General features: G+C 48.3%; 1 protein-coding gene across 1 annotated transcript in view; it reads left to right on the top strand.

Annotated features, from left to right (window-relative positions):
- CFAP46 (cilia and flagella associated protein 46) overlaps window positions 1-27,932 on the top strand; it is a 67,214-nt gene that overhangs the window by 19,766 nt on the left and 19,516 nt on the right. The window contains 24 exon segments of the mRNA XM_061555781.1: window positions 152-356; window positions 662-787; window positions 1,156-1,251; window positions 2,837-3,018; window positions 4,385-4,516; window positions 5,581-5,755; window positions 8,045-8,108; window positions 8,366-8,516; window positions 8,670-8,853; window positions 9,900-10,098; window positions 10,932-11,110; window positions 11,412-11,558; window positions 12,362-12,517; window positions 13,783-13,931; window positions 15,117-15,215; window positions 17,920-17,992; window positions 18,330-18,458; window positions 19,083-19,325; window positions 19,662-19,768; window positions 20,477-20,629; window positions 21,129-21,260; window positions 24,381-24,516; window positions 26,285-26,488; window positions 27,561-27,758. Of these exon segments, the coding sequence (XP_061411765.1) occupies window positions 152-356; window positions 662-787; window positions 1,156-1,251; window positions 2,837-3,018; window positions 4,385-4,516; window positions 5,581-5,755; window positions 8,045-8,108; window positions 8,366-8,516; window positions 8,670-8,853; window positions 9,900-10,098; window positions 10,932-11,110; window positions 11,412-11,558; window positions 12,362-12,517; window positions 13,783-13,931; window positions 15,117-15,215; window positions 17,920-17,992; window positions 18,330-18,458; window positions 19,083-19,325; window positions 19,662-19,768; window positions 20,477-20,629; window positions 21,129-21,260; window positions 24,381-24,516; window positions 26,285-26,488; window positions 27,561-27,758 (3,619 nt within the window).

Genomic DNA, 27,932 nt, shown 5'->3' with positions numbered 1-27,932 from the left:
CTACCACCGCCATCGTCATCATCAACACTGTTAGCACCAACATCACCACTGACTCCAATATCACTTCTGCCACCAAGTATTCATACATTTCTCATCCACATGTTGCTCCCCTCCCTGTGTGCCGTTCCCCCTTACCCCTCACCTCACTCAGTGACCCTGAGCTGTTGGGGCTGCTCTGTGCCGCTGTGGCACGAGGGATGTGCTCCACCTGGCTGCCCCCAGCACCCCCGGTGCCCCCCGTGCCCCCCGTGTCCTCCGCAGCAACCAGGAAGCAGCAACAGGGGGGCAACAAGCAACAGGGAGGGGGCCCTGCAATCAGTCCTGAGGTCTTGATTCAGCTGAAGAAAGCCCTGGAGGTATGATCAGTGGTGTGAATGTGCCGATCTACTTTGGTATGCCTTCCGAAGACAGGGTGTTTATGGAGTGGAGGTGTAGTGGTTAGCACAATGCGATACAAATCCAGCGACTAAGGTTTAACTCCCAGTTACGGCTAACATCAGTGATGTATATTGTAAACGGCCCTGGGTCTCCTTTGGGTCAACTTACCCTTGAAATCATCACCCTCTCGTGGATCGTACCGACCTTTCATATGTGCTCACTAACAGCACTCCCCCCAACAGTCTGTTTAGGCTATAAGGAGTATTTTTGTCTGTGTGTGCAGGTGTGCGAGTTTGGGCTGCAGATGACGAGTGTGTCTCCGGAGGGCTCGGCCTCTCGGCAACTGCTGTCAGCCTGGGCCAGAATCAAACTGGGACTTCAGCAGCCACCTGTGCTCCCTCCCATACAGGTGGCCAGTACGCACACGCACAGGACACTACTGTGAAGTGCCAGGCTATGTGAACTTTGAGGCTACTGGGCAGTTAGAGGCAGTCGCCCTCCAACAACAACAGAGCGTGGAGGAGCAACGTCACAACAATTAGCGGAGAGACAGGCAGCTAGAACACAACAGCTTGGCACAGTGAGGAGCACAGGTGGTGCATATGCCAGTCATGTCCGTTAAATCATAACACCTGGGTCCATCCCATGATTTCCTGCCCGTGATTTCCAAGCACAAATAGCCTGGCAATATTTTAGTGATGAGGTCACCGCCACTTTTTTGCCAAGCACCTGTTGGATTTTGTATTAATGCATGTGTGTTGATGTGTTTTTTTACAGGGTGGTAGTCCAGTGATGCGCGTTCTACTTGCTCTGGAGGCCCACAGCCTCAGCCCGTGTGGACTCGCCCCCCCACCCTGCCCCTCCCTCACTGAGGTGACAATGTCATGGCCTTCTCTGCACCTGCAGCCTCTGCATATTTGATGTATAGTTTTCAACAACGCAAACATCAGAAGAGAGAAGCAGGATGTACCGATCGCTCCTTCTCAGCTGCCTATGCAGTGCCGAGTCACCGTCTGCTGCACCGAGACAGCTGCTACTGGGGGTGCCCTTTGAATAGTTGAGATGAGATGTAATGCAAGGTTCTTTGAGATGCAAAGGAATTTAAGTGAGTGCCCAGTACAGTATGTCCCTGGGTTGCAGAAGACCTGACTTACGGAAATCCGACTTTAAGGATAACGCTCCCATAAATCATGGAAGAAAAAAAAATATGCGGAAAATTTGCGTTAATTACGTAAGCACAATTCGTGCAGCATGGTGAGGTCGCGGATGAATACCGCGGAGCGAGTTGTAAGGCGGGTAGCATCTTCCCCAAGGCGGTGGTGCGTAGCCGCTCTGCACTCTCTGTCACACTGTTACATTGTTACCATGTGTATACTGTACCCGCCACATCGTGTCGTAACTTTCGCTGTAATATCACCATTATATTCTTGGTTCTTTCGGTAAAGTCACGTAGAAGGGAAATAACAAAACAATATAAATATAAAACAATAAAAAACAATTTACTGTGTGTACTTTATTAAACACAATTATTTTATTTTTTATTATTTTATATTTATATTGTTTTGTTATTTCCCTTCTACGTGACTTTACCGAAAAAACCAAGAATATGAATCCCTGCAGTCACGAAAGCTTTAAATAAAAAAATAATGACTGGAAAGGTTTAAGGTAAATGGAATTTTTTGTAGTGTTACGTAATTGTTGTTATCTATGCTTAGAACTATCTTTCCCCCCCCATATTTGTATTGCCGGTTTTCTTAATTTTAAGTTTATTTCATGAGTTATTTACTGTACGTACTTTATTTAACACAATTACACTTCGATTGCTTCTGATCTCAGCCAACAATGATCGGAGAAGTCTAGGCCTAGCCTAATGCACGATGAACAAACATTCGGAAGTGACTGCTCTCTGCTAACAATTAATATTAAAATGTTTCGTGTTATTCATGAACAATTGGATACAGTATATATTCCATTGTTTTAATTATGGATAGTGTTAGGGTATACGTATATTCAATGAAATTAAAGAATCATAGGAAGTGCAGAGCGTATGTACAGTGATATGATAGAGGTTGCGATAGAAAATGGATGACGGCGTGATACAGTACTGAGAGAAAACGAACTAGTAATCGGGTAGGAGAGGTACAACTATTCCAACTATGGGATTTTATCTTGATTTGGGGGAAAAAATGGTTCAGTAGCTGACATAGGGAAAATTCGGGTTAAGGATCGTTCTCAGGAACCTAAACCTTCCGTAACCCAGGGACTGCCTGTACATGCAAAGATCGTTATTCTTATTACAGTATATCTGACCTGATCCTGGGCCTCCCCTATGTTGACTCAGCCTGTGTAAACATCAGCAATGGAGACACAAATGTGGCCAAGCATGTTGCTGGCTACCTACCCTAGTACCAACAGTCTATGAAAGGCTGTATGGGGGATCTTTGTATTTCTGATGCAGGTGAGCGATCAGGCCGCCTCCTGTGAGTGGACGCAGCCTCTGGTGGAGCTGCAGTTGTGGACCCGCATCTCTACCCTGGCTCTGACCAATCAGCACGAGGCCCTCGCCCTGCAGGCCTCCCACAATGCCCTGCGGCTCCAAGGGGCCAACGTCACCGGGCAACGGTGCCGACTTCTTAAGGGGTAAGGCCATACGGGCAAGTGACCGATCGACAGGGTGGCACAGAGATAATCAGAATCAGAATATGTATTTATACTGCAGGAGGAATCCAATGAGCTATGAAGCTTCTTTTCACAGATGTCCATTTGGGGTGAGTAAGAACGTTACATCAACAAACAGTACAAAAATATCATCGTAGTGCAAAGTACAAGAAAAGTAAACAAATCACCCAAACACATGCAAATAAACTAAATCATCCCTATCATCAAATCTAGATTCATCCCCATCCTACCAGACAAAGCCCACTGAGGTATTAGCTTATTTTTCAAAAGCGACCTGGTGACATGATAGCTCAACAAAATGGCTTATCATTTTGACATGTGTATATACAGGCATCAGGGTCGGGATCGGACTCCCGACCTCCTGCATACCAGGTGAGGGAGATAACATCTCAGCACCGTGGCGTCCCTTACATAAATAAATAATGTTTGTCAATTCTAATTGCATCATCATTTCCCAAGCTTCGCAAAGGTGTAACACAACTACGGTATCCCAGACCACACCAAGACAACACCAAACCCAGAACCCGTGCTGAACTCTGCTACTTATGCTCAAACCCAGAACTCGTGCGGAACTCTGCTACCTACACCAAGACCAGAACCTGTGTGGAACTCTTCTACTAGACCAAATAAATAACTGTAAAAACCCTATAAAAACATTCCTAGACAACAAATAGTAAGATAAATACTCACAAAATACTGTACGTCGTGCTACGATTAGCGCACTGCACTACGAACCCGGCAACCCGAGTTTGATTCCCACTCACGCCCAACACAAGTGACGATTATCTGAAACAGTCCTGGGCTTCCCCTAGGTCGACTCAGTCTCAAATGAGTACCTGGTGCAATGTGTAAATACCTGTGCCTCAAAGTGAGAAGGGCCTGGGATTGATTCTCCTCTTCGGTGCCTTTGTGTGGCGCTTGTATGTTCTCTCCCTTTTCTGTAGAGTGTGTAAATGTGTGAGTGTGTGTGAGTTTATATAATCCACCCCTGTTCTGTATGTCACACACACGCTTGCTGTGTGTGAGTATGTCACTGTGCTGCATGGGCGTCAATGCGCTGTGTGTGTCACTATGTTACGTGTGTCACTATGCTGCAGAGATAAGCAGCAGGAGAAGTGGTGCTTGCTGACTATACGTGTGTCATTGTGCTGTGTGTGTCTCACTGTGCTACAGGAACAGGCAGCAGGAGAAGTGGCACTTGCTGAGTGTGCATGTGTCATCGTGCTGTGTGTGTGTCACTGTGCTGCAGAGACAAGCAGCAGGAGAAGTGGCGCTTGCTGAGTGTGCATGTGTCATTGTGCTGTGTGTGTGTGTCACTGTGCTGCAGAGACAAGCAGCAGGAGAAGTGGCGCTTGCTGAGTGTCGCGGCAGCTGTGCAGGGTCAGGCGGTGGCACGCCGGCACGGCCGTGGGAGCCTTGCGCTCACACTCGCCACCGACGGCTTCCTGCAGTCCGCCCGGTACGGTCACAGAGCTTGTGAATTAACCGGGGTCTGAAGTCTAGTGAGTTTTGGTGATCTCAGTCCGAGCACCAGTGACTTACACATTGACCCAGACACTCACGTAGACTGACTTGTAATAAAGCCAGGTTCGCAATTGTAGTTTTTTGATGGTTTCAGCCCAGTCAACAACAATGGCACAATAAAAACAAACTTTTAAAATATGGTTTTGGATTCAAAATATCAGTTTTAGGGTGTTTGTGAGTTTTGAGTGAATTAGTGGTGTGAGTGAGTAGGTCTGATTGCATGTGGGAGTGTGTCATCTTGGTCAGTCGACCCATGGCACCTGCTGGGTCTGCCCCGTGACCTCCTGCCAGCGGGCGTTCGACACTTCACGTGGCCTCAAGGTGCACTTGGCCTGGCACAAGCGTCGTAGTGACGTCACCGCCACTTAGTGGCGAATGGCGGTTGTTGTTGTTGTGTGCGAAGTTTGTATCTTCTCCTTCCTGTTCTGCATAGGTTTCCTCCAGGCTCTCTGGTTTCCTCTCATGGCAAAAAAACAATGTTATTGGAATGGGAAGATTATCCCAATGCTAAAGAATTTCCTTGGCAGAACCCTCCTGAAAAAGATAAGAGTGAGGCTTGAACCTGGTCCACCTGTGTGTAATAATATAATAATCAAATAACACAGTAATACAATGAACATTACTCTCAGTGGCAGAGTGAGTGGGAAAGTGCTGCCGTCTGCTGTATATGAAGCATAGGTCACTTGAAGGGATCTCAGAGGTAGGTCTATGATATCCGCTTCTGTGGGTTGTTCTCTAATCAGGTGATCCTAGCCACACTACGCTCTTTTGTGATGTGCCGGACTTAGTAGGTGCTTGCTAACAGCACTTGCCCCAAAAGTCTGTTAAGGCTATACGGGGGGTCTTTGTATGTAGCTATCCATGTGGAAGTCTGTGCGTGTTTATCTGTGCGTGTGTCTTTGTGTGTGTGTGTAGTGTTGCGGCCTTCATAGGTGCTCACTAGCAGCACTCGCCCCAATAGCATATGTAGGCTACATAGGAGAATCTTTGTCTTTATAGGTTTGGGGAACAAGCGGGCAGTGTGGCGCTGGTGCTGCAGGCTGTGCGGCACATGTGGAATGTCTGTGCTTCGGTGGCCCCGTGCCCTTTGGGCCGAGCGCCACTCCGTGCTCCTCTCATCGCCCTCCTCACCATCGTCAACAACTCCTGCGGCTCCCAGCGGCTTCGTCAGCAGGTGTTGCATCAACATCGGCCAGGCTCTGATTGCTGCTGAATAAAGGCCTCCCTTTGTCGAATGTTATGTTCCCCAAAACGCTTTTTGGTTTTACGTAATTTTCCTTTAGTCTGACATCTTTGAGCTGTAACATCATGGCCCCGTGGTGGCGCATGTCTGCCGTTTGTTGCAGTGGTTCGCGGTTCTTATCCTGGAGGCCACCCTAGTTAACACTGCAGGTATATTAACCATAAAGTACTAAATGCCGTCTGTTTCACAGTGGACGTTAAAGATACCTTGAGGTCATTCAAATAGAGCAGGTCATAGTGTGCAGGCATCATGGTCCAAATTTGCTCAATTTAAAATATGCCACATAATCCTCAATCGGGATTACACATAGCAACATTTCCCCAAACTGCAAAACTGCTGCAGACTGTGTCTGTGAAACATATCACCTTGCTGTGTGATATAGCCTTGTGCTAGAACAGGGGTCGGCAACCAAAATAACAAGAACAGCCCTATTTTAGAATTCGGTAAAAACGTCAATATTTCAAGAGCCGCAATGCATGTGAATGCGAGATGGCGGTTCTTCATAAATTAAGAATGGCGCAAATACCAAAGTACTAAATTATTATTAATTTGCTACTCCCGATATTTCCAAGGTAAATAACATTTGACTTCGGTCACAGGTTTTACACTAGTCATCATCGATACCGCATGTCGCCAGTCCCTTTCAGCCAGGATGAGCCCTGAATTGATGCTGCAATGGACAAAGGACATGTCTTAGACAGTAGATGCTGATTTTCAAAGTTATTTCCTGCTCAAATGAGCATTGAGGCATTGATGCTTATCTACTGTTTACAATCCTGAGCCAGTGGTGGAAAATCCCCATTCTTATGGCAGAGGAGAGCATCCATACGACAACCACTGTTGACTTCACCACGAAGTTGTACTCATATTATTTGGGTCTTTCGGTAAAGCCACGTAGTTAGAAAAAAAATGTATAATAACAAAATATCACGACGTTTCGATCGCAACACAAGCAATCGTCATCAGGTGAGGCAGGGAAAGTTTTCTTTTTTATAGCGGGAGCTTCGTCGTCGTGGAGGAGCTCAGCTCTCCGATTTTACATTTCCATGCAAATTTCATCTCGAGCCCCGCCCACTTCGCTTATGACCCTTGGGCTACACCCATATCTCAAACCTTTATAACACCCTGCCTCAGCATCGCTCCCGCTATACATTTTTTCACCTGATGACGATTGCTTGTGTTGCGATCAAAACGTCGTGATGTTTTTTTTTTCTATCTACGTGGTTTTACCGAAAGACCCAAAGAATATGAATTCCTGCAGTCACGAAAGCCTTAAGTCAAGAAGTTGTACTCATTTAGTCAACCCCAGAGGGAGGGATGATGGCCAAGTTAACTCTCTCCCCTAATCAGGATTTGAACTCACAACCTTCAGATTCCGAGCCGCTCTTTGTATTGCCGAGCCACCTGGCTGGATAGTGACAGCCGTGGATATAAACCACCATCACTAATGATGATGAGTATTGTTTATGAAATTGTTGGTGATGATGATGTTAATACATTTGTAATATAGCACTCAGAGGCACTGTCTTGTTAAATTATATACTTATAATCTATTAAGGTCTGCCCCACTCACTGATATTATAATGGATAACCACAAGTGACTATGTACAGCTGGGTAAATTATGTAACTGCTACACGACGTTCCCTATGTAGTTGGCTGACTAGATAGGAGCGAAGGCGTAGGGGCCACGGAGACAATATATGTATACACCTTCCCTACCATTCCAAGAGTATAAGGTGCCCCGTTCCAGGATGATGAAGACGACCCACTCCAAGATGACGACAGCAACGACGGTGTCTTCGAACCCCCATAGCAGCAGCCCAGAGCCCTGCTCCACGCCGCCTTTTATCCTCCTCTCAGACTCGGCCACGCCCCCTTTTCCCGAACATTCTCTCACCTCATTTGGCCCTGTCTGTCTCTGTCTCCTCAATTATTATTTACGACCACTTAGGTCCCGTACTGTCCTTACGTGACCCTGTCAGTTCCCGTCGCTTCAGTTATTAATTATGACCACAAGGCCCCGTACTGTCCTTACACATTTGTTAATGATGATGGTAATGAACATATGCCGTTGTTGGTGATGATACATGACAAATATATGTGTGGGAGATGATGTTTAGGACATTGCTGATGATGTTTTAAAATTGTTTGGTGATGGCGATGGTGATGAAAATATTAAAATGTTGGTGGTGATTATGATGATGTGTCGTGCCTGACAGTGTGACGTGAAGCCATCAGAAACGTCCCAGTGTGAGGAGAAAGGGGAGGAGGAGAGAATGCCAGGTGAGGTTGTGCTGCTTTGACGAAGCATTGCTCTTGTGCATCTCATTACTTGATCATTTCCCAAACTGCAGTCAAGCCCTACACATAAAGGTGCCAGAGTTTGGGCTCGAACCCAGGAAACTTCATGCTAGGAGGCACAAGTGTTAGCACTTCACCACCGTACTGTCCCCTTTTATTCATTTTCGCGATAAAGTGAACTGCTTACCCATAATAGCACGGGTTTGCTTTATTTTCTTGGGTGCGTGTGATTGGATCAGGCGGCGCTGCTTGGGGAGAGGAGGCACTGGCAGCATGGACGCGGCTCGCACTGCTGATGAGTCAGATTCACGAGGACACGGGAGATCTCGGCTCTGCCATGGCGACCGTCAACCACGCGCTGTCCTCCACGCCGCGCGGAAACCACCGCCTGTGAGATCAGTGGCTTTTCCACAAACGCGAACAGAAGGACCATGTTCAATATAATCTAATGGGGTATCCATATACGGATCACCCAATGCAACACACAGACAGACCAGGCTCAATAGAACCAAGTGGGGTAAACTAATCACCCTGTCCTCTCAGGCCTCTCTACCGCCGCCGCGTGTGGCTGAAGGCGCGACTTGGACAGGCTCTGGAGCTGGAATCTGCGCGTTTCCACGAGGGCGGTGAGCGGGCATGCGCCCGTGCGTGGCTGTCGCTGGCGCTCGTTCATCCGCACCCTGCGCAGCAGCTTCTGTGCTACCGCCATGCCCTCCTCGCCCTGCAGGTGCCACTGTGTGGCAGCGTGCGCAGTGTACACAGTGCTTGTGTTTGTTCAACGTGTGTTCGTTGTGTGTGCAGTTTGTTCAATGATTGTGTGTGTTCGCTGTGCGGTGTGTGTCTGTGTGTTCAATCCCGGCAACCCGAGTTCGATTCCCACTCAACATTTGTGACGAATATCTTAACCAGTCCTGGACCTCCCCTAGATCGACTACGTGTTAATTGAGTAGCTAGTGCAGTGTGTAAACATAAGTATTAGGGAGAAAAAAGGTGGCCGGGCGTGATTCTGCCCACTCACCCCCCCCCCCTCATGTGCCGTGTTGGCCTTCGTGGGTGCTCGCTAACAGCACTTGCCCAAATAGTCTGTGAAAACTATATGGGGGATCATTTTCTTTTGTGCGTGCTGTGTGTGCAGTGAATGTGCATGTGTTCAGTGGGTGCAACAGTTGTGCATGTGGGGAGCACAGGTGATAACGGGAGCTAAACAGGTGCGACATGGGCTAGAGAAGAGATGGAGTGATGTAATGATTGGACAATGACTGGTACCAGCGGTGACAAGATTAGCTTCTGTGCATGAGGCTCATGAAAGACGCTACTGGGCAATAACGGAAGGCGGAGGACAGACGTTCACAATAACAAGTAGAGTTGCAGGTGGATAAAATTCTGAGGTGGCATCGTCGGGAGCACAGGTGGTGCATCTGCCAGTCATCTCAGTCAGTCAACCATAACACCTGGGTCTGCCCTGTTTACCTCCTGCCAGTGAGCCTTCTACACTTCACGTGGCCTCAAGGTGCACCTAGCCTGGCACAGGTGCCATTCTGACGTCACCAAAACTAAGTGGCAAATGGCATTGTTGTTGTCTCTCTCTCTCTCTGTCTCGATTTCTTTTTTGCTCTAACTCTCTCTCCCTGTCTTTATCTGTCTCTACCTGTCTCCCTCTCTTTATTTTGTACTCTGTCTCTCCCAATCTCTCTCTCACCCTTCTGTCTCACTATCCCTTTTTATTTTTCTCTCTGGCTCCCTCTCTCTGTGTCTCTTTCCCTGTGGACCCAGTCCCCCGAGTGTGTGCATCTGCGCGTGCTGGTGCTGAGGGAGCTGTCGCGTTGGGCGCTGGCTCAAGGCTCCTCGTGCCAGGACGCAGTGACGCTGCTCACTCACGCTGGAAATAATCTCATCATGATGCATCGAGGAGACACGTGTGGGCGACCAAACACGGGCACGGATGAAGCTGCCACACATGTGCACACACATGGTATCACCTCTAACACATGCACGACGTCATTCACACACAGGGTGTTACAATTCACACACACAAATACAAATATTCTACATATAGCCTTAACAGACTTTTGGGTCAAGTGCTGTTAGCGAGCACCTATGAACGTCGCGATGGCGCATGAGGGGGTGGCTGGCCATCTCCACACCCAGCCGCCTTTGTTTCCCTAGTGACCATGTTTACATATTGCACTCGGCACTCATTTGAGACTGAGTCGACCTAGGGGAGGCCCAGGACCAGTTCAGATATTTGTTACCGATATTGGCCGTGAGTGGGAATCGAACTCACGTCGCCAGGTTCGTAGTGCAGCATGTTAACCACTGCGCCACCGCCTATTACCCTGGTGTGTGCCAGTCATCTCAGGCAGCCCATGGCACCTGGGTCTGTCCTGTGACCTCTTGTCAGCGAGCCTTTGATACTTCACGTGGCCTCGGAGTGTATCAAGCCTGGCACAAGTACCATGGTGACGTCACTGCCACTTAGTAGCGAATGGCAGCTGTTGTTGGAGCGCGGTGACGCATTGGTTAGCATGCTGCACTACGAACCTGACAGCCTCAGTTTGATTCCCGCTCATGGCCAAGATCAGTGACGAATATATGAACCGGTACTTGGTCTCCCTTAGGGAGACTCAGCCTTAAATGAGAGCCTGGTGCGGGGTTTCACCATCAGCATTGGGAAGACAAAGACGACTGGGCATGGTTCTGGGAACATCACTCCCTCATATGCCATGCCAGCCTGAATAGGAGCTCACTCATCGCTATTCGGTTAAATGCAATAAGGGGGATCTGTGTATTTGTGTGTGTGTGCAGGCAATGTGAGTAGCTGGGCACGTGCCTGGCGGGAGAAAGCCCGCGTGCAAGACCTCGACTCGCTGGCGCAGCTGCTGGTGGATGGCTGCACGGTGCTGGGGAGGTGCCATGGGGGCCATGCTCGCCCCCTGATGCACGGGCCCCTGTCTGCATTCGCATGCGTCATGCGCATGTGGGAGGTGAACAGCGACTCACAGTGGCAGCGGCGTGACATTTAGACCACTGTGGTTACATCGCGATATCATTCGCTTGCTGACCACACCTGCCGACGGCTAACCCCTCGCCAATGAAGAGTAATTTCTGAATTATCATCAGCAATAATAAGTCGTAATTGATATTTGAGTTAGGTCACGTAATGATCTGGCCCAATTCTGACTTTTTTGGTTCCTGTCCTTTATATTGTTATTTTGTGACGCACATGAACAATGTTATTAAATGACGAATATCTCGTTATCCTCCCACGGCCTTCGCTGTTCTTAGCTGCTGTTGGAGATGCCCACCGCTGCCGCCGCGCCCACAGAGAAAAGCGATGGTGTAAAGGGCAAACATAAGGACAAGAGAGATGACAGCGGGAAAGAGAGACACAAGGACAAGAAGACTCCCTCGGGGTCTGCCAAGCGGAGCAAAGTGAGGAAAGATGTGAAGATTTTCTGTTGATGTTGTGTTGGGGATGGTGATTCAAAGCTAAAAAAATACATACAATGTAATTGGTATTGGTCAAACGTCCCAATGCTGAAAACTCAATTAACTGGGAAACCCATAGTAATATCGCTATCTTCCGGCAAAAACTTGGCAGGACCCTCCTGAAAATGAGTCTTGGGACTCAGTGAGGCTTTCCTGGGTAAACTAGTGAAATAAATAAATAAATCTAGCAATGCTATCGTTAACGCACGAGAATTTGCCATTTTTCTGTATAAAGTCTAGGGCCTCGATATGCAATGAGACAAAATGTACAGATATTTTAAGGAAATACCGGTGCCAATAGCAGTGGCTTCTCTTTTGGATACAGATTACACACTTCACATGCCTCTTGATTGATAAAACAAACACATTCCGTGTGATTCTAGATTTGAAGCTTTCGTGACTGCAAGGAATCATATTCTTAGGTTTTTTCGGTAAAGTCACGTAGGTAAAACATCAAAATTAATGAAAATAAAATAAAATAAAACAAAAAATCACGACGTTTCGAAACGTCATGAAAATAAAATAAAATAAAACAAAAAATCACGACGTTTCGAAACGTCATGATTTTTTGTTTTATTTTATTTTATTTTCATTAATTTTGATGTTTTACCTACGTGACTTTACCGAAAAAACCTAAGAATAACATTCCGTGTGAACAATGTGCATTGTGCTGTGCCCGTAAATCCGCTCCGTCTCCACGTGGCCGAACCGCTCATGTTGGGTGCGTGTGTGCGCTGCTCTTATAGGCTGCTGCTCCCACACGTGGGGATGCCCCTCGTCGCAAGGGCAGCCCTGCCCCACTGCCCTGCAGCCTCCACGGCTGGGCAGCGCCCGAGTGGAGCGAGGAGACTCGAGCTGCCCTGGCCGCCGCCCTCCTCAGCGACGACAGCTTCCCCGAGCCGGTGCCAACCCCACTGAACCACGACCCTGACAACATTGCAACCAGGCAGAGGTCCCTCAGAAATTATATATATATGCATTTGTTATTTATTTCCCCACACTTGATACAGTAAATTTGGCTGTGACGGTTCCACCTGAAGACGGAGACTTGTGTTGCCTCCGAAACGTCGTGATTTAATTGATTTATTTTCATTTATTATTATTTAATTTTATTTTATTTTTTTACCTACGTGACTTTACCGAAAAAAAAACCTAAGAGTATTTATTTCCCCGTTTGTTTACCCTTAAAAGCATCACTGAGTCTCAAGACCCTTTTCAAGAGGAATTATTTTATAATATGACACTGCCAATGGTGCACAAGCATAAGTAACTAAACACCCGACACGTTAGTCAATACCATTCGTCAGCGGTTTTGACGATGGTGTTGAGTCTTATTTCAAGAGGGCCTTACTGAGTTTCCAAAGATGTTGCTGCTGTGTCTAATTCCAATTTAGTAATTTTTAGGTCGTTTTTCAGCATTGTGGTCTTTGGCCAACCCCATTTTATATTGTTTTATTTTTAAAGCTATGGCCGATATCAGTTACATTATAGGGTTTTTTTCGCATTGGGAGGAAACTGGAAAACCTAGACAAAATCTATGTGGAACAGGAGAAGAACACACACTCTCCACACACATACACTCCCTCACAAACACACATACACACTGCAGGACAGGGGGTGGAAACATACAAACTCTACACAGAAAGGTGCCCGAGTCGGAAATCAAACAGCAGGAAACATCTTGCTGTGGTAACACTGTCGCTAAAAAAGAGATCCCCCACTCCAGTTCTCAGGGTCTCCCATTTTCTCATGTTTACCAATCACTTGTCATGTTATTATGCACCAGCACTGGGGAGACAAAGGCGACGAAGCGTGGTGTTGGCCACACACCCCTCGTGTGCCATGCCAGCCTCTGCACATCTCTGTAGATGCTCGCTAACAGCACTTCCCCGGACAGCGTATTAAAGGCTATATGGGGGTTCTTTATCATGTCGACACTCTATATCCGAATTGTTTCAAAAATTTTGACAATGAATTGAGTCAATTGCTACTGGAATTGTGAACCCAGCATGTGCCTCCTTCAGGGTCTCATAGGGGGTATTTGTGTTGTATGTGCTGCCGGTACTGTGCAGCGTACATCCTGGATACACTACTTATGCTGGCTGTGCTGTCTAGAATACACACTGAGCAAGCTGTGTGTACTGCCTGTATATGCTTCTCTATACAGGACGTCACTGTGGATTCTCTCGGCGATCTGGCCCAGCTGCTCTGTGAGCTGCATTGCCCCTTGCTGGCTCTGCCAGTGCTACAGCTGGCGCTCGCCTTGTGCACGAGCGAGAGGGGCAACGCTGGGCTGGGGCAACTCTACAGCTTACGGTTACACACACACAAAGACAAAAATCCCCCATATAGCCTTAACATACTCTAGGAGCAAGTGCTGTTCTCAAGCACCTATGAAGGCCGATACGGCACACGAGTGGGGGGGTGGCCAGCACCAAGACCAACTGCCTTTGTCTCCCTAATGGTCACCTATACACACAGCACAAGGTACTCATTTGAGGCTGAGGAGGCCCAGGACCAGTTCAAATAAAAGTCACCGGTGTTGGCCGTGAATGGGAATTGAACTCTTGTCGCCTGGTTCGTAGCGCAGCGCGTTAACCGCTATGCCACCACTCCCAAACCTTGCGCAGACACACATATCCACACATATCCACACATATCCAGTATAATAAAGCCTTTAATAAACTGGTTGGGCAAGTGCTGTTCGACAGTACTTATGACTTGGCGATGCAGCGCACCTATGAGAGGGTGGTGGGGCCAGCAGCTCTCCCAGCCGTCTTCATCTCACCAGTGCTGATGCTCAATACACAACTTGGCAGGACACCCTCCTGGGAAAAAAAGTCATGAGACGTCGGTGAAGTTTTCATGGCTAAACAAACGTCACAATAATGACCCCCATGACTGTGAATTATAATAATTATAATAATCACTCAGCATAGTCGTTGTGGAGAATGTTAGTAACGAAAAAAATAATGCCTCCTTCCCATATTTATCTCGTCGCTTGAAGAATAAAAAGATGTTTTACCCATTAGCCACACGGTCTATCCATATAATTTGTTCAACACAGTAGAGTTTGCTTGTGCTTATCCAATGCTGTGGATAAGAAGCACTGCCTGAAGGCCATGTGGCTAATGGGTTGTGTAAACTATTTCTCCATAATAGAGGTTTTTCGGGTTAGATCGCGTAAATCTATGTGCAGTTCAAACCCGCCACCACCCGACACAGCCAACTAGTAAGGGTTGTCACGTAAACAGAACGTGCCAATTCGTCAAACTATTTCTGCTTCTTACGTGGAGAGACAAATATGAGAATGAGGAAATAATTAGTTCATAAACGATGATTGTAATATCAAGTTACGTTTGCATTGTGCTGTGTGTGTGCTGTGCATGCGTATGTGAGTAATATTTGTGTGTGCTGTGTGTGCACTGTGTATGTTGTGTGAGAGCTCTTTATGTTTGTTTGTGAGTATTATGTGTGTGTGTGTGCTGTATGTGTATGCAGCTTGGCCGAACTGTGCACTCAGTTAAACATGCACGATACTGCCCGGTCTCACCTGAAGGCCGTGGGCTCTGTTCCAATACCTCTGGAAGAATTGGCCAGGTCAGTATTATGATTTGCATATATAGTGGCGCTTGCTTAACGGCTTCAGCATCTCATTAAGGCCTTACATCACAGGTAATCTCAATCATCCCAATGCCCTGCAGTAGTTTATTTGTATAACCTAGGGGACCCATTGATGGCAGCCTCCCTTGTGCAGCACAAGGTGAATGCAGAATTCATCAAGAACTTGAGACCAAGAGTGAGAAAATGGCTAGCCACATTCTTCACTGACATCCATTCCACAGGCATCGTTCCAAAGGAGTGGAAAGTGGCAAGGATAATAGCCATTCTGAAACCAGGCAAGGGACGCATCAGACGCTCAAAACTACCGCCCTATCTCCCTACTCAGCGTCTGCTACAAACTAATGGAACGGCTCCTGCTCAAAAGGCTGATGCTAATGCTTGAGGAAATAGTTCCCCAGGAACAAGCAGGATTTAGAACTGGTCGAAATTGTTGCGACCAGGTGCTTGCCTTAACATGTTACATCGAAGCCGATTTCGAACGCCAGCTCAAAACAGCAACAGCTTTCATCGACCTCTCTTCAGCTTATGATACCGTTAGGTGGAAGGGACTCCTAAAAAAGCTTGCAAAAGCTGTGCCTTGCCGCCCAACAATTTGACTAATCACTGAAATGCTGAGCAACCGATGGTTCACCGTCTATCTTGGTGAAGTTGCCAGCAGCCCATGAAGATTGAATAATGGACTCCCGCAGGGATCAGTTCTGGCCCCAGCGCTGTTCGATCTCTATGCTAGCGACATTCCAGTGACATCTTGCCGTAAGTTCACATATGCGTATGGTATCGCACTCGCAACTCAAGCACGGAAAATGGAGGACACTGAGGCAGTCCTCGAAAAAGATCTGAAGACTCTGAAAGAATAATTAAAGAATTGGCGCATAAAGCCTAACCCGTCAAAGAGTGTCGTCTCCACCTTCCACCTGCACAACAGACAAGCTTCAAAAACGTTCAACATTAACTTCTGCGGGGCGAAGCTAAAGGTAAGACGAAAGCATGAGTGAATATTATTCAGAAACTTGCAGGAACAACCTGGGGAAGCGATCCCAGCACGTTGATGATATGGATGCAGGCCCTTGTTCACTCCACTGCGGAGTACTGTGCCCCGGTGTGGGGTGCAAGCCCTCACACGAACCTTGTCGACGCCGAAATTAGCAACGCGCTTTGTATGATCAGTGGTTCCCTAAAGTTTACTCAAGTCCCGTGGCTTCCTGTGCTGGCGAATATTGCTCCGGCCAACATCCGACGCGATGGTGCGATGACACGGGAGTACAACAACAAGACAATGAAGAACTTCACTCTGCCGCTCCATCAAGATCTAAAGGAACCCCCACGCTGCCCAAGGCTAAAATCCAGGAAACCGTTCTGGATACGTGTCTCCGCTCTAGCAGCCGAAAATAAAGACACCACCACTCGGTGGTCTGAATCATGGGCGGCGATGGACGTGGCAAACAAAAATATCGTTCACGATCCGACGGTGGAAGTCGACGACGACTATGGAGCACGCTGAACCGCACTCGAACACAACACGGCAGATGCGCGTACACGTTCCATAAATGGAAGGTCAAAGAATTGTCCAACTGCGACTGTGGAGAAGTCCAAACCATCAAGCACATCGCCGATGAATGCTCCATCCATGCACATCCCGGCGGTATCGCTGAAATCAACCACCTCATTGGACTGGATGAGGAACCTTTGCATTCAATTATGATGATCATTAAGAAAAAAAACTGTTGCTTTTCACAATGCCATATGAAAGAAGAAGAAAGCAGCACCGGCCTCCAAGGTGGCATCATAGTGCCAGTAGGGGGGCGATGTTGCTGATGATTTTCCCATTAAAACTAATTTGTGAGTTAATGTATAACATTTTCATCCTGACAACAGCACGTAATAATGGTCTACTCATTTTTATGATAGCTTTCCTTGCAATATAATTTGACATATAATTGTTTACGTATTAGTATAATGGTCACCCTGTACCTGTTTCCGTAACTTAATTGTAATTGTTCTTCTTGGTTCTTTCGGTAAAGTCACGTAGAAGGGAAATAATAAAATAATAATAAAACATAATAAAATACAATTCTCACGACGTTTCGGCCACAACACAAGCAGCCGTCCTCAGGTGAAGAACAGGGCTGTCAGAAAGACAGCGTCTGAATGAACACCACCAAGCTTGGCAGCGTATATTTAAGCAGGGGTTAGAGGAGGAGAGCGCCTTGACAAAGGAATTTACATATCAACAAGAATTTAGCATATTTATGGAAAATGCAGATATGGGATTAGTCACTACTTGTGGAATGTGTAGGTGGTGGGGGCGGTCTCAAAATAATATTATGCAGTCACGAAAGCTTTAAATCGAAATTTAATTGTAATTGTTCTATGATCAGTCTAATAATTGTCTACCCGAGCCAACTTACACTATGGGGATTTAATTATTTAAAATGTTCATGTTTGTGCAATATTTTCGATGTCTCATGTGACACTGTTGTTTTTGCTCTGACTTCTATTTACTTAATGGCTCTACTTCATTTTATTGTTTTGCTTTTGTCATTTTGATGACCCAGGTTATTCATGCACATCAAACTTGTATATTATGATTTGGTCTCTTGAGTTTTCTCACCTGGTTAAAAAATATTTAAAAAACTCGACTTGGTGATGGAGATGATGGTGTTGTTGTGCTGTGCTGCAGCTGTCGTGAAGAAGTGGAAATGAGGAAGCTGGGAGCTGCAGGCACTAGAGGCAGCTCACACAGCTTCTCACCGGTATGTACGTGTGCATGTGTGTACAGCATCTGTGCAGCGGGGAAGCAGTGGCTCAGTGGTCAGCGCACTGGCTACAAACCTAGCGATCCGACTTTCATTCCCGCTTGCAGCCAAAAATTAGTGGACCTCCCCTAGGTCAACTCAGCCTTAAATGAGTACCTGGTGTGGTGTGTTAACACCAACACTGGGTAGACAAAGGCAGCTAGGTATGGTTCTGGTCACACCACCCCTTCATGAATGTGCCGTGCCGGCCTTCTTTGGTGCTGACGAACAGCACTTCCGCAAGAGCCTCAAAATGCTATACAGGGTGAGACGTTGTTGTTTGTGTGATTTCCAGGTGTGCAAGGGCGGGCATTCGGCTGTGTCCTGTCTCCCTGTGTGGTTGGACAAGGCAGAGGTGCTCGTTCGGCTGGGGCTCACGCAGCCTGCACACTTCCTGCTGGCTGAAATACGTACCACCGCCCAGGTGATTATTGATTGGGGTTTCGGTGTTAAGACAATTTTGAAAGGTTTCAGTGTTAGGATATGATTGATAAGGTTAACATATATTGTTTCACAGCCATGTTATTATTATAATTAATTTATCGGTTAGGCCACGTAATGTTCTGACCAAATTGTATTTTGTTAAGACTCTTCACCACCTGACATAGTAAAATAAATTAACTTGTCACATGTGCAGTTCTAGCGTTTTATATGCCACTTATTATTTCAGCTTTTCTCATTATTCTATTTAAATAAGAGGGTACATTTATTCGTACTTATGTCTATTTTAAACCTGAGAACATACAAACTCCACACACTCACACATATTTTCCTAAACTCACTCAGAAAGGCACCCAAGTCAGGAATCGAGCCCAGGTCCTTCTTGCTGCTTGTCCTGCGTGAGTCAGGTTCACCGGGCTGGCTAAAATGCAGTTAACTGGCACAGTTGCTGCACCCATGGCATCTGGGTCTGTCCCGTGACCTCCTGTCAGTGAGCCTTCGATACTTCACGTGGCCTCTGAGTGTACCTGGCCTAGCACAGGCGCCGTGGTGATGTTACCGCCACTTTGTGGCGAATTGTGGTGGCTGTTGTTGCTGTTGTTGTCAGGTGCTGGGTGAGCAACGCAGTCTGGGCCGATGTCTCTGCCTCCTGGCCCAGCTCTCCCTTGGCGAAGGATACCCCGGGGGGGCTGGCGGGGTTTTGGAGGTGGCGGGGGCCACCCGCGGCGGGGCTAGGCCTCTCCTGGAGGCAGCCCAGGAGGTGTGCGGGAACATGGCGCATGTCGGGAACGTGGCCATGACCCGAGCCGAGAGCCTCGTACAGAGCGCAGGGCCGCACTCACAGCGCCAGGCAAGCACATGCACGCACGTGATTCTCTGTGTGTCTGTGTGTGCGTGTGTGTATACAAGTGCATGGTGCTAACCACCCACCCCCTCGTGTATCGTGGCGGCCTTCATAGGTGCTCACTGATCAATAACAGTGCCGAATATTTGAAATGGTCCTGGGTCTCTACTGGGTCGACATAGCCTTGAATGATTACCTGTAAATATCAGTCACTGGACAAAAGTGACTGGACGTGGTGTTTGACACCCACCCCAGCACTTTGCCCCAACAGTCTTATTAGAGACTCTTCGAGGGATCTTTGTCATTGTATGTGAATATGTATATATGTGTGCATGTGTGCAGGCGTGTCGGGTTCTGGGCCGGGCAGTGCGTGCTCTCCATGCCGCGTGTGAGCGATGCCCCAGCCAGGAGCAGCACCTCGGGCCCATGGTAGCCTCTCTGCAGTACAGGTGGGAGCCTCCAGCAATGCCAGAGTCAATAATTATGAAGTTTTAAAATGCTTGTTTACCCAGGAAATCCCCAAGCACAGACTCACACTGGCACCTTCACACACAAAGACAAAGATCCCCCGTATAGCCTTAACACACTTTTGGGGAAAGTGCTGTTACCGAGCACCGATGATGGCCAGCATGGCACACGAGGGGTGGGTGGCCAGCACCATGCCTGACCGCCTTTGTCTGCTGAGTGGCAATGTTTACACATCATACCATCTACTCATTTGAGGCTAAGTCGACCTAGGGGAGGCCCAGGATCAGTTAAAATAATTGCCGTGAGCGGGAATTGAACTCAGGTCACAGGGTTAGTAGTGCAGTGCGCTAACCGCTACACTACCACTCCACACGAGGCGATCACACACGCACTCACACACACACACTGTAGAACAGGGGCAGAACATACAAACTCTGCATGCTTACTCACTCAACAACAACAGCCGTCATTCGCTACTAAATGGCGGTGACATCACCACGGCACGTGCTAGGCTAGGTGCATTCCGAGGCCACGTGAAGTGTCGAAGGCTCACGGAACAGGGGCAGAACATAGAAACTTCACACGGAAAGGCACCTAATCGGGAATCGAACCCAGGTCCATCTAGCTGCGATATCACTACACCACGCTGTTGCCTTGATGCCATGTGATGTCTTTGTCATGTGTCCCAGGATGGTGTCCGTGCTGATGCAGGCCGTGCGTTCACACTGCGAGACTGGCAAGGAGCACGGACCTCAGTGGGACCCCTATGAGGGGACCCACATGGACGCGTGGGGTCGGCCTCCCTGGGAGGACTTCTGCCCGTTCACTGACGGCGAGACACGGTCCGTTTCAAGTCCCTGTCAAGCCCGTCTGGCAATCAGGATAATCAGCCAGAGACTTTCAATCAAGCGGCTCTTATTCCGCAAAATAATAATAATATTATTGAGTACATTCTGTGTCTATGGGCCATTTGTTGTCGGTATTAAAAAGAATAGGCTTTACCTTTTCTGGCAACAATGCAGGTGTTAAGGTGTTCAAATACCAAATGGACACCTATTGCAAGGCATAAAGTTTGCATTAACCACACATGGTATTGGTAAAACGTGTTTTACATGTTAATGTTGATTTGATGTTTTACCACAAGTATTTTATACCATGAAATCAGCCTGTGCTTAGAGCAGGTACTGTTTGGATTGTTACATCACAGTACCTTGAGAGTTGGCAGTGGCAGCTTGGCAAAGCCTTAATCCAGCAGTGGAATGATCATGGCTGATTTTAATGATGATGATGAAGATGATGATGAACCTAATTACCAATTAATCACACTTGCTGTGGCTGCAGGGAGCTGCAATTTGTGCTGAGCAGTCTGCGTAGGGCCGGCGAGGCGCTGGCGCGATCTGCGGAGACGCTGATTCAGAGCGGGGAGCAGCACCATTCGGCACATGCCCTCATGCAAGCCGCATGGGCACTCGGGTACCACACAGAGGGAGAGTGTTTGTGTGGCAGGGTGTGGTGTGTGTGGCAGGGTGTGGTGTGTGTGGCAGGGTGTGGTGTGTGTGGCAGGGTGTGGTGTGTGTGGCAGGGTGTGTGTGTGTGGCAGGGTGTGTGTGTGTGTGGCAGGGTGTGGTGTGTGTGGCAGGGTGTGGTGTGTGTGGCAGGGTGTGGTGTGTGTAGCAGGTGTGGCACAACATCGCTTTCAGCTGGGGTTAGCATCGTGCCCCCCTTCTTCTGATGCTGAGGGGAAATGGGTAAGGTTCAAGACTGGCTCATGCAGCTGCAACAGCTGCATTGGGTATGCAGTCCAAACCTCCCCAGAGACCCTCGCTGAAGGAGGAGGTGTTCCAGCTGGTTGAGAGAAAACGACAGGCTCACTCCCGTCATCGACACAATCCATCATCGGAGATTGAGGAGGCTTACCGCAGCCTTCGCTCGGAGATTCAGAGAGCCGTGCGGCGCTGCAAGGATGAGTGGTGGGTTACTGAGGTGATGGAATCTGCCTCAGTAGCCCGCAATCGCAAATCACGATTTAATTCCATCAAAAAAGTAATGTGCAGCGCCTAACCTATCATCATCTTTAAGGGAAAGAACGGTAATCCAGTCTCCGACCCCCAACAACAGGTCTGCAGGTTTGCAGAGCATTTTTAGAAAGGTCTTGGGGGAGGGGAATTTCCTCAGCCCAGACAACATCATGGGGCAAGGTGGGGACGACCCAGTTAGGCCTGTCGTGCCTCAAATATTGGCAGAAGTAGCCACCCCTTCTGAATGGTTAGCTGAGGTGCCATCTGTGGACGTGCAGGGGGCGATCCAAAGTCTGAGACCAGGAAAAGCGCCGCGTCGAGACGATCTCCCAAGCGAAATTCCGCGGGAGGGTGGCATCTGTGTGCAGACTGCCCTACATGACATCACAACTGTCTGAACCACAGAACGGATTCCATAGGATTGGAAGGATGTAACAACTTTTGGGACATCTCTCTTCTCAGTCTGCCGGGAAAAGTCAGGCACGCTGAGAAGAGGCTTGTGGAGCCACAATGTGGTTTTAGACCAGGGCGGTCCTGCACGAATGCCATTTCTCTGTCTGTCTGCTACAGCAGAGGTATAGGGAATTCCAGAAAGACCTACATCTCTGCTTTATTGATCTGGTCAAGGCCTATAATACCATCAACAGGCCAGGGCTCTGGGTAGTTCTTCGTGCTTTCAGAGTCCCTGACTCTCTGCTCACAATCAATCAAGGCCTTCATGATGGTAGGCAGGCCCGGGTAAAGCTACGTGGCAAGGAGTTGGAGCCATTCCCTGTTCACCTTGGGGTTTGACAGCGATGTCCTCTGGCTCCCACATTATTTAACATCATCTTTGACCATGTAGTTCGAGAAGCTTTCTATGGCTGTACTGGAGGAATTTCTATCTGGTACAGATACAACGGCTGATCGATGCCCGGATGCGGTAGAGGGATGGCTCCTTATTAATCAACCATATTATGTATGCTGATGATCTGATGATTGCTGCTCACTCAGAGGAGGAGTTGGAGACGCTGCTGCTGAACCTGGAGTGTGCCACTAAAAGGTGGGGGTCTTACCATCAGCCCCACCAAAACTAAGCACCTGCCTGGGTATTTTGTGCCACCAAACACTCCACCCCCTCAGCTCCCCATTGGTGATGGAGCGGTTGTGGAGAGAGTGGAGAGTTTCCCATACCTGGGCAGTTTGACAGCAGAGGTCTCACTCCGAATCAGTCGGGTAGCATTATCTTTTCATCGGCTGCGCAATGCTGTATGGAAGCTACCTGGTCTGTCGCTCCGCACGTAGCTTCGAGTCTTCTTGGACACAGTCATGCCCTCCCTTCTCTATACTTGTAAAACGTGGACTCCTCTAATGGAACATCTGTGCCAGTTGGAAACATTCAGGCTGGAATGCCTACGATTCATCCTGAGTTTAACCAGGCTGGATTGTGTGAGGAGCTCACAAATCCTTGAAAGATCTGGACACATTCCCATCAGTGAGCTCCTCTGGCAGGCAAGGCTGCGTTGGCTGGGTCATGTAGCCCACATGCCCAGCCACTACATGCCCAAGCAGCTTCTGTTTGACCGCATAGAGGCGGCTAAACGGGCACGACATGGGCTGGAGAAGAGATGGACTGATGCGGTACAGGAGAATGTGGAACTGAGTGGAGGAGGCTCATAAAGGACGCTACTTGGCAATTGGAGGCAGTCACCCTCCAGCAACAACGGAGGGCAGAGGAGCGACACAACAACGAGCAGAGCACCGAGCGGCTAAATTACAGCAAGTTGGCACAGTACGGGGTACAGCTGATGCATCTACCAGTCATCTCAGTCAGCCAATCCATGGCACCTGGGTTTGTCTCGAGTCCTTCTGTCAGCGAGCCTTCGACACTTCACATGGCATCAAAGTGCGCTTGGCCTGGCACAGGCGCCATGGTGACGTCACCGTCACTTAGTGGCGAATGGCGGATATTGGTGTGGCACAGAAAATTGGGTACCACACAGAAAAAGATAGCGTGTGTGGTAGTGTGTGGCACGAGCACTCGGGTACCACAAGGAGAGTGTGTGTGGCAGCATGTGGTATGGGATCTCGGCTACCACAGAGAGAGAGAGAGTGCGGGACAGCATGTGGTACAGGCACTCGGGTAGCACACAGTGACAGAGAGTGTGTGGCAGCATGTGGTACGGCCACTCAGGTACCATACAGACTGAGTATGTGCCAGCGTGTGGCATGGACACTCGGGTAGCACACAGAGAGTGTTTGTGTCTGTGTGTGTCTGCGTGTGAATGTGGAGAGCAGTCTTTATCACATTGTGCGACAAGCCCAGTGACCCGAGTTTGATTTCAGTTCAGAAGCAACATCAATGATAACTTACTGAACTGCTCCTGGACCTCTTTTAGGTCAACTGAACCTGAACGAGTACTTTATACAGTGTGTATACATGAGCACTGGGGAGCAAAAGGTGGCCGGACGTGGTGTTGGGCACCCACCTCATGTGGTGCCGTGCCAGCCTTCATAGGTGCTCACTCACAGCATTTGCCCCATCAACTTGTGTAGGCTACACGGGGAATCTTTGTGTGTGTATGTGAGTGTGTAGGATGCAGGCAAGGTGCAGTAGGGATGAGGAAGTGGTGAGGCAGAGCCTGCTGGAGGCCTGGGGCCTGGGTCGCCGTGCAGTGCTCACAATGGAGCGTAGCTTCCGAGAGACGCAGACCCTAATGCCAGCTTTACACGTAGGTACACACACTGCACTATTACTATTATTACGCTTGTTTTACCCAGGAAAGCCTCACTAAGTATCCAGAGGGTCTTGCCCAGTGTTTTGCAGTTCGGGGCAATGTTTCTACTATGTGTGTTCGCTATTGAATAGTTTGCAAGTACATATTAATCATCGGAATGTTTGGCCATTACCAGTTACATTACATGTTTGTTTAGCTCTGAGAGTAAACTGGAGAATCCGAAGGAAACCTATGCAGAACAGGTGGAGAAAATATAAACTCCAAACAGTTTGCATGTCGACAATCGAGCCCATGTCCTTCTTGCTGCGCCACCCCTGCCGCCCATATTAACCATAAAATACAACGCACTGTCTGCTTTACAGTGGACATTAAAGATCCCATAACGTCATTCAAAATTAACCCAGAGGAGACACGTAGAACAGGGGAAAAACTCCACACTTATACACACTTACACATACTCGCACACTCTCTCACATAAGCACACACGCTCATACTCTGCATAACAAGGGGGAGAACATAAAAATGGCACTCAAAAAGGCGCCCGATTTGGGAATCGAACCCAGTAGCTTCTTAGTGTGTGGCTCACGTGTTAAAACTCTGCTGCCCTGACATGCAATAATGATATGCAGCACTAAAATATATAAAGAACCTAAGAGTATGAAATCCTGCAGTCACGAAAGGTTCTAATCAAGATTGAACCGCCTCTACGGGGAGGTTTTTCACACAACTCAGGCATAATTTCAACCGAGAAGATGGATGCTAAATTTAGCAATCTTTGGAAGGACTTGATCAACCAGGTAAAGGTGTTAACTGTTGTTTTAGCCGATTCTCTGAGTTGCGTTACATTTCAAAATGTTGTTAAGTTTGATATCTAAGCTTCCTTGTCACATTTATTTTCTCTCTCTCACCCAAGCCCTCTTTTAATTTTATTCCCACCCTCTCGCCCCCTTTACGGCCTCCCCCCCTCCCCCTCGATATAATGCCTCGTCACAGAGGCATGTTTCTCTCTTTCACCTGAGGACGATTGCTTGTTATTGCGATCGAAACGTCGTGATCTATTATTTATTTATTTTCCTATCTACGTGACTTCACCGAAAGAACCTAAGAGTAATAATAAAATACTTTAGCATGTTTGGCATCGGCACTGTCATTCATACAGCAGAGGGCAGTCACCAAGGAAGCACAGAAACAGTTTGCAGTGGATTCACAGTCTAGGTCGGTGTTGCTTTGTGCATCCCTAATTTGGCAATGGCCTACTAATTTCTAATGACGGCAGAGGATCTTTTTTGTTTTTATTACAACTCAACGCGATCCCGGTACAAAGCATCGATCGCAGAACGGAAGGGGAACAGAAATTCTGCAAACAACAGCCCGACTTTGGCACGCACGACAGCGCCCAATTAAGGGGGGAAACTGGGCTCACTTCCCCAGGTGGGGATCACGTGCGGGGACATGAAAATGTATATGGGGAGGGGAGAAGGAAAAGGAAGGTCTGAAGAGGGGAAGCATGTAAAAACTACCCCCCCCCCCCCCCGTGCCCACATCAGGGGATCTTTAACCACCACTGTAGTATTTTACGCTTCATCCACACTGCAGTAAATAGTAAATGACCAGGGCAGCCTGCCGCTTTCGGGTCACGAACCACTTCAGCAAGAAGCACGCATGCTCCTGCTGGGCCATGCCACCGCCCACGATGACATCTTGATTCAAGAAGTAGCTTCACCCATTCACCCCGACTGGTGCCACGTGTTGATGTCTCAAGAGTGCACAGGCGCTGCCCGCGTGCTGCCTGGCCTCCGTGAAGCTGCAGCTGGTGCAGCTGCTTCAGCTGGGCATGGAGGAGCGCGAGCGTTCGGAGCGGGCAGAGCGAGCCCACGCGGCTGGGCGTTCTGCCCTGCAGCGCCGCGTGGAGCGCCACCTTGACACGTTACTGCGGGAGCAGCGCTCGCCAGCGGAGCGGCACGTGGTGAGAGAGGGGTGGCATGTGCCGAGAGAGGGGCGGCACCAGTTGGGGTGGCACCACACAGGCGTTTAATTCCTTCACACCTGGGCCTGTCTGTTCTTGGGACCTGACGATGGCCTCCTGTGACCAGTCCAGATAATTTATGGTGCGATTTTCAGCTCTTGTTCCATTTCATTTGATGTTCCAGCACTCACTGCAGTCACTCCAGTCACTCACTCCCTCACTGGTGATCAGTTGCATTCTTAATCACTCTTATATCGAAACTACCATGATTATTGTAATGATAATAATTGCAACCAAAGACAAGCGAGAAGGCAGCCAGCCGGTGATCCGGTGCCAACAATTACCCAAGCTCTGCATTCCCCTACATATTAAGGTGTTTTGAGCGAATGAATTCGTGTTTACATGTGAGAGAAAACCAGGAGCACTTGGAGAACTAACGCGTGCGAGGGGGCAACACTCTATACAGTTGAAGTCCAAATTTGCTGTTTCGTGTTATAATGGCAAGCCTCAAATGAACTTTGAGACATTGGTGCTGATCTCCTGTTTACATCCCAACGCCAGTAGTAGACTTTCCAAATTCCTATGGATACATCTATTCACAGGACAATCACTGTTGTTTTCCCCACAATGTGGTCACCAATTTAGCAACCATGATGAGAGGGACGGATGATGGGCTGAGTCAACCTTCCAAAACCATACCTAGTATCTCGGCTGTAATGTTCGTGGGTGTGTGTACATGTCTCCATCAGGGAGCGATGGTGCAGTGGTTAGCGCATTGCACTAAGAACCTGAAAACTTTAGTTAAATTCCCACTCACAGCCAACATTGCTTACAAATATCTGAACTGTTCCGGGGCCTCCCATAGATGTTTGTACCTGGTGCGGTGTGTAAACATCAGCACTGTGGAGACAAAGGCAAACGGGTGTAGTGCTGCACACATCCCTTCATAGTTGTGCCCACTAACAGCACTTGCACCAACAGCACTTGCACCAACAGCACTTGCACCAACAGCACTTGCACCAACAGCCTGTTAAAGGCTACATGGGGTTATCTTTATCCTTGTCTCCGTCAGCTGTGGAGCAGCACCCTGCGCTCCCTGCCGCAGACGGCACTGACGCAGCTCTCGTCTGCGCTGCTGCTGCTGAGTCGAGGCCCTAATGAGGACCCTAACGGAACCCAGGGGGAACTGGGGACCCCCAGGGGACGAGTGGCTCTGCTCTCCGCTCACTGCTTGGGCTGTCTTTCCAGGCTGCAGGAGCCACAGTGGCAGGTATGGACACGTGCTGCCTTCACTCACACATATGACTTGTTTGGGTACCGGAATATTTGACCTGGACAATCCCTTGAGATGGAATATCGCGTTTGCAAATTTGTCCAGGGTATCAATTGACACACACATGGCAAGCACGTGATGACATGTGTAAAAATATTTTAAATCTATAAC

Source organism: Lethenteron reissneri, chromosome 21 (genome assembly GCF_015708825.2).
Source record: "Lethenteron reissneri isolate LAM-NWPU_2019-01 chromosome 21, ASM1570882v1, whole genome shotgun sequence".
NCBI lineage: Eukaryota > Metazoa > Chordata > Hyperoartia > Petromyzontiformes > Petromyzontidae > Lethenteron > Lethenteron reissneri.
Note: the sequence above shows the minus strand (reverse complement) of the source record. Positions and strands in the feature narration are given on the sequence as shown.